Genomic DNA, 7,481 nt, shown 5'->3' on the forward strand with positions numbered 1-7,481 from the left:
TTGTCTGTCCTCTTAATATTGTGAAATGCTGCTGTGTTTCAAAAGTTAGCAGCTTTTACAGTTAAAGGGTTAGTTCATCTTAAAATGAAACTCAATCAGCATTTACTCACCCTCATGTTTTTCAGGTTTGGAACAAAATGAAGGTGAGTAAATGATAACAAAATGTTCAACTTTGGCTAAACCACCCCTTTAATCTTTCAGTGAAGTTATATCATCAGTTGTGTTTTTTTGGGAAGTAACCTCTCTTAGCAGGTTTAAAAATGTGAATTAATACAGCATATCATTTTTCAGATCTAGACCTCAAATTTGAATTTTAAGGGCTTGCATTAACTGTATTGTACATGCTTTATTCCTCTTTTATGCTCTGTACATATGCAAATATGTAGTTTTCTTCCTTCTTAACCCACAAACATTAAGTCTCTAGTTATTTGTTTGGGCAAGACAATGCTTTTCCTTAAGCTATTTTTCTGCGTATGCACAGAATTTAAGATGCATAGGATGTCATCAGCAGTGATATATCAGTAAAAATAACAATCTTACATTAACATTATGTCATTGGTAATCACTTTAAAAATGTGTTTGTCAGACACAGCAAATTTTGTTTTACGCCTTTACATTGGGCTTCACTTTTTGAATTTTAATGTGATGGAAAAAAATTATTTTGTGGCTTGGACTTCTGCTGGCTTTTTAGGCAGATGCACACAAAGATCAACAGTTTGTCCGTCAGTTTTATTGTTTGTATATTTTTACATATATATTTTTGTAATGAAACAATTGGGGACTGTCTTCAGTGCACTTGCAGTAACATTTTTATTATCTTTACGGTCAAAATAAATGTTTCTGAGGTTTGTTATATCTACTATTTATTTATATATATATATATATATATATATATATATATATATATATATATATATATAAAATATTAAGGTATTTATTTAATATTATTTACTTAAAATATCTAATTTATTCATATTGGCCTTCATGCTCATGTTTGAGAGACAGAGGAAACTTCTACTACACTGTATTGAAATCGGAGCAAGAATGTCCGCGTGCGGCATCCGTACCCACGTTGGTTCGTTCAACTGACGAATGTAACAACATGGGATTTTGAGCTTCATATTTATTTCTACTCAATTATTAGGTGATATTCTGTCAATTCAAAATAGTGCAGGTAGGTAACATCTCATTTAAGCTACGTTGTCTGTAAAACCTGTATTTTAGTCATCTGTTTGTTTACAATCGTATTTGCTCATTTTATCGCTAGCAAAATAAAAACTAAGGATGTGGTTCTGTTGAAGTTAAAGAAGGTATTATTATTTTACAGAGATGTTTCCAGAACTGAACAGTATTCTTAATTTCAGTCCAGACAGTTTCAAATCGGTAACTAATTATTATATCACATCTCTTGACACCCTTAATGCAACTCACTTAAATCATGTATACACTAACTGATGTCTGTACTTGCAGAGCGACTTTATCTTGCTGTCTGACAGACAAACTGATGCATCATTCCTCATTCATCATTATCTGTCTTTCTATTTACGAGGTAGGTTACCCGGATAGTGAGGAAAATATGGTTCAGAATATATTAATATCTAAAGAGACTTTAATTTTGAAACCTGTATGCTTCTAGCTGGTTGTAAGGTGTGCTTTCTGGGTTTTGTGCAGTCCTTCAGCCATTACAATGCTGTCAGTCAAAGACTGGTAAGTTTTGTTAAAGGAACATTTCCGGGTTCAGTTCAAGTTAATCTTAATCGACAGAATTTGTGGCATTATGTGGATTAGAACGACAGTTATTTTCAATTTGTCCCTCCTTAAAGGTGCCCTCAGTAATTTTTCCTTATTAAAAAAGTTTTACTCTTAAAGAAATGAATTGTAATTTTGAAACATGTATAAAATCATGACCACCCACATGAGATGAAGACTTCAGTCATATCAGTAACCTTATAAAAGCTGTTTTATTCTACATGGGGAGGGTCCCCCTCATGGGGGCTGCCATTTTAGAATCACATGACCAGTTGATTACCACTCACCTAATCTCAGTAACCACCCTGTTATTGGACACTTTTGGATTCAATTAATAACGGCCGATTGTGAATAGGGAGTTTCTACAAAGGCATCTGTAACTAAAAACTTTATTTTGAATGATGCTGCATCCACACCGCTAGGTGTCACTGTAAATCCAAGATGACACTAACAAAAAAGTTGCTGAGTGCACCTTTAAAAGAAAATCGTGGTTACTGTGAGGCACTTACAATGGAAGTGAATGGGTCCCGCTCGTGCTGCCAAAACAGCGCCAACCCACATCTCAGAATAACATTCCGAGATACTATTCTCACCACGGTTGTACAGATCGGTTATCTTAGTTACCTTAGACTTTGTCAGTTCGAACCAGTCTGGCCATTCTCTGTTGACCTCTCTCATCAACAAGGCATTTCCATCCGCAGAACTGCTGCTCACTTGATGTTTTTGGCACCATTTGGAGTAAATTCTAGAGACTGTAGTGTGTGAAAATCCCAGGAGAGTTACAGAAATACTCAAACCAGCCCATCTGGCACCAACAATCATCAATGCAATTATCTAATCAGCCAATCATGCATAAAATCATGCAGATACGGGTCAGGAGCATCAGTTAATTTTCACAAAAACCATCAGAATGGGGAAAAAATGTGATCTCAGTGATTTAGACCGTGGCATGATTGTTGGTGCCAGATGGGCTGGTTTGAGTATTACTGTAACTGTTGATCTCCTGGGATTTTCATAAAAAACCATCTCAAAGGCTACGGTAACTCAGATAACCACTTTGTACAATTGTAGTGAGCAGAACAGCATCTCAGAATGCTATTCTGAGATGTGGGTTGGCGCTGTTTTGGCAGCACGAGGGGGACCTACACAATATTAGGCAGGTGGTTTAAATGTTGTGGCTGATCGGTGTATATGCAATTTTACAACCTTGTTGCCATGGCGACTTAACGCCATAAATCGTAATACCCAAAACAACTGGAAAAATGACAATTTAAAACCATTTTACAGCTCAAATAATACACAAGTAGTAACAGAAGAATTCATATATATGTGCTTTAATTCAGTTATAAGCTTCACATATCTAACTTTAAACCCTCCAAAAATTGGCCCCATTCACTTCCATTTGTAAGTGCCTAACTGTAATCTCGATTTTTTTCGTCTTTTTTTTTTTTTTAAGATAAGGAGTGACAAGTCTAAATAATTTTTTGTGGTAATCAACATTATACCACAAATGCTGTCGATTGAGCTTAACTTGTATGAAACCCAGAATATTCCTTTAAATGTACTTAGTATGTTTTTTGTTTTTCAGAGATGATGGCAAATGTATGTTTTGGTCTCATGATGTTTCTGTATAGGGTGTGAGTCTGACCCAGGCAAGGGACAAGGGTCAGCTAGTGTTTCTTGAAGGACTAAAGGAGTCTCTTGGAGTTATATTACAGGAGGACGCCAGTCAAGGGACACAACCTTTAAATTATCTGAGGCATGTATAGCACATCAAGCATATGTCATACTTCTAAATGGTGCTTGCTAAGACAAGTGTCAGTATTATTATTGCTCATATTGTTAAGGATATGAACAAACCTCTAACCCTACATGTTAAACTTTCACGGCTTGTTGAGAAGTTCAGCCCTGACTCAGCCCCTGACTTTTGCATGGGGGAGCATTTTCCTCAAGAAAATGTACAAATGTAGTTTGAATTTAATTAATCCAAAGCCTCCCTTCCTTTTATTATGTAAAGTCAGATATATAAGGAAAACAAAGAGTTGTGTTGCCAATGCCATAGCTATTTGTTTTTCTAGGTTGCCAGGCGCTGGCCTGGAATGTCTGTTCAAATTTGTGGAAAGTTCTATGCGTCAGAGTTGGAATCGTGATGATGGTGAAACAAGGGGTCCTCCAGTATTACTCATAGATGATCTAAGCGTCCTCCTAAGTTTAGGAGTTAGTGTTAAAGCAATACTAGACTTTACCCTCTACTGCCAAGCCACCATCTGTTTGGAGTTAAAGGTGAGTCAGAATGTTTGTGAGCTTTGCTTTTTGGATCAGTCCTTAAAGAATTGCCTATTGATCTATTGCTTGAACTATTGATTTATTGCTCCATTTCTAACATTTGGGTGAATATCATGAAAACTTGTCCAGGTCACATTTCACCCTAAAAATCAAAAGTACAAATTAATGTTACTTTATGTAACATTGTGTAACTCATGTACTGCAGCTCTCACACTGTATTATGATTATTACTGTAAATATTGTCTGTTAATATCCAGGGAAATATGGTAATTCTGGTGAGATGTGAGGAGGAGGATGCAGATGATGATGAAGGATCAGACCTGCTTCACAGGGGACTCGTTCACCAGTGCAGCTTGGCTCTCCATGTAGAGGGGCTTCCCACGGGCTACTGCAGGGACATACATGGACAGGTGCAGTTTCATGTTAAAGGTCAATAGTACTTTGAAATGTATGGCTTTGAACTGATCTGAAATTTCTATGGTACTTTCAGATGGAGGTTTGGTGGAGACGGAGGGAAGATGCCATGTACAACCAAAGAAAGATTTTTCATTTTAAAGTCCATGATAAAGGAGCATTGTTTTTCGCTCGAGGGACTTCCAGTGCTGTACTTTAACTGTTTACAAATGAAAACATTTTCCCCTCTTCCTATCACTTTCTAAAATAATGTCTTTATTTACTGATAGCTTCTTTTAAATAAATACATATTCAGTATGTAAAACTTTTAAAAGTATCAGTTGTTTTGTCCACTTTTTTCTTTGCTTGCCACGTTAATTTGGTTTAGCTCAATGAAACGGGTCCTTGTAAAGGTAACAACATACAATGGCAGTTATTGTCTCAACTGTTTCATGTTTACGTGACCTTTCTGTGCCAAATTTACTCTCTCCCAGTAATCCTTTAAAAGAGTCTATGACTGCATCTTGTTTGATCATATTGTCCCATGTCTTGTAAGTGTTACTCTGCATTACTCAATTTTATGAATCACTCATTCATCTTTACTTTTGAAGTCCAAGCTCCGTAAACAAATACGACTTATCTGTTTTCAGTGGAAGATGAAACTTTTTTTCTGCAGATTTCTTCATTTCTGAAGTTAAATCACCAATTTTGCACCAATCTTTAAACATCAGCTCATTTGATTATATTGTTTATTCAGTACTCCAGCATCTCAATGTGCTTATTTTTGTCAAAAGGTTGTTTTTAAAGCTCGATAATCCTTTGTGGCTTATTTTGCAATGAACACAAACTTAAAACCAGTGGGTCCCATCTTTAAAGGAATATTCCAGTTTCAATACAAGTTTAGCTTAATCAACAGCAAATGTGTCTTAATGTTGATCACCACAAAACATTATTTTGACACGTCCCTCCTCTTCTAAAAATAAGCAACAATTGAGGTTACAATGAGGCACTTACAATGGAAATGATTTGGGGCAAATTTTTGGAGGGTTTAAAAATGCAGAAATATTAAGCTTATAGTTTTATTAAAGCCTGAATTCTTCTCTTAAAACTCATGAATTATTTGAGCTGTAAAGTCATGGACATTTTAGAGTGTACCTTATGTTGTCATGGCAACAAAGTTGATAAAGTGGATATAACTTTACACAGATGCAGTTAGTAAGTGGTTTTATCACACTAAAATCATGTTAACACATATTGTTTACGTCTTGTGGCTATACTTTAGAAACAGTATTTTAATGTTTACTGATTGGCCCCATTCACTTCTATTGTAAGTGCCTCACTTTAACCCAGATTTTTGCTGTTTTTAAAGAAAAGGTGGGGCAAATCCAAATTAATTTTTGTAATAATCAGCATTAAAGAAGATTGGGTAAGATGAGCCAATTGTTAAATATGTTTTCTCCTATACAAGGAATAAATAGAGGCCTTTTAAAAAAAAAAAAAACATTGGCTTAACTTTCTGGTCAGGTGGGTAAGATGAGCCATCTGTAGGTAAGCTGATCAATTGAATTTTTCCAGTGAAACACTGAATAAAAGTACACAAATGAATTTTTAATGTATAATTTCTAAACTATAATCTATGTATTTATTAATTATAATCTCCCATTTTCCCCTTATTTCCTTTAAAGGGATAGTTCACCCAGAAATTTAAATGATCTTATTTACTCCGCTCATGCCATCCCAGATGTGTATGACTTTATTTATTTATTTTTTCTGCTGAACACAAACATTTTTAGAGGAATATCTCAGATCTAGGTTCATACAATGCAAGTGAATGGTGGCCAGAACTTTGAAGGTCCTAAAAGCACATAAAAGCAGTATAAAAGTAATCTGTGTGACTCCAGTGGTTCAATCCAAGTCTTCAGAAGTGATATAAGAGGGGTGGGTGAGAAACAGATACATATTTAAGTCCTTTTTTACTATAAATTCTCCTCCCTGCCCAGTAGGTGGCGATATGCACAAAGAATGCGAATCACCAAAACCAAAAGAAGGAACATGTGAAAGTGGAGATTTAGGGCCTCTTTTAACTCCAAACATTATAAACAGAACAGTTAGATATAAGAACAAATTTATTTCAGTCAAAAAAACAGTGGCTCAACTTTACCCAGACTGTTCGGTTCAGTTTGCCCCATAGTAACCTTTTTGGAAAAAAGTACATAGCTTAATACTTCAGGGCTAATACTGTGCTAATCAAATCATGGGTATTTATTTTATACTAGATATACACCAAAATGCACAATATGTAATTTTGTACCTGAATAAATTTGCTTTGGCACAACAGTCAGTAACATTTGAGGTTTCAAATGTTAAAAATCAGATAGAAATGATGGATACTTACTGCTTACAAGGTCACATAAAAAATATGGACAGTTGCCTAAATACAGGGTGTGGGTCAACTTACCCACAGGCTCATCTTACCCCACTCTCCTCTATGCCACAAATGCTGTTGATTGCACTTATGTTGCAGTGAACCCAGAATATTCCTTTGGCAAAACTTGAGTGGGCTAATATTATTTGTGTGGTTTGTAAATACAACATTCATTGCCATGCAGAAAAGGGAAGATAAAGGAAAGAATGTCTCAAGGAAAATCCTTGGTAAGGGTAGCGATATTTCAACATATTTATGTGTTCAGCTTGATTTTTCACTCAAAGTTGTTTCATTGCCACCCGCCTTACAAGTGTAAATACAATAAGGAGCATCAATAATCATGCATGAAATCATGACTTTTTAAAAAAGGTATTGTTCACTGGGTTGATGTGGCTCTGGGTTATATAGAAAAGTATATTTTAGCCTCTGTGTCTCTCTCCCAAACTTGAATGTTTAACATTTGGAGGAAATGCAGCTAGTGCCCTACACAAAACCTGAAGTTACAATGATACAGTAACCCCAAATTTAACACAAGAGGGCGCTGTTGTTCTTAATGTAAATCATAACGAGCCAGTGTCAAGATTAAACCCGCCCCTGTTATTGTGCTACGCATTTGCACTATGTTGCT

The 7,481-nt window shown here is 35.6% G+C and overlaps 1 protein-coding gene across 4 annotated transcripts; it reads left to right on the forward strand.

Moving 5' to 3' along the window:
• Positions 1-10: 10 nt before the first annotated feature.
• On the forward strand, positions 11-4,909 carry LOC127454005 (elongator complex protein 6-like). 4 transcript variants are annotated; one of them, XM_051720908.1, is made up of 8 exons: positions 11-143; positions 1,328-1,383; positions 1,471-1,549; positions 1,637-1,707; positions 3,384-3,508; positions 3,828-4,032; positions 4,293-4,445; positions 4,526-4,908. In XM_051720908.1, the coding sequence occupies exons 2-8, from the start codon at positions 1,330-1,332 to the stop codon at positions 4,646-4,648; spliced, it is 810 nt and encodes a 269-aa protein (XP_051576868.1). In that variant the 5' UTR covers positions 11-143; positions 1,328-1,329; the 3' UTR covers positions 4,649-4,908. The 4 variants fall into 4 exon arrangements, with proteins under 4 accessions (XP_051576868.1, XP_051576869.1, XP_051576866.1 ...); XM_051720906.1 differs by lacking the exon at positions 11-143 and adding an exon at positions 1,006-1,174 and having other exon boundaries at positions 4,526-4,907; XM_051720909.1 differs by lacking the exon at positions 1,328-1,383 and having other exon boundaries at positions 4,526-4,909.
• Positions 4,910-7,481: the final 2,572 nt, after the last annotated feature.

The sequence above is a fragment of the Myxocyprinus asiaticus genome, chromosome 16 (genome assembly GCF_019703515.2).
Source record: "Myxocyprinus asiaticus isolate MX2 ecotype Aquarium Trade chromosome 16, UBuf_Myxa_2, whole genome shotgun sequence".
Classification (NCBI taxonomy): Eukaryota; Metazoa; Chordata; class Actinopteri; order Cypriniformes; family Catostomidae; genus Myxocyprinus; species Myxocyprinus asiaticus.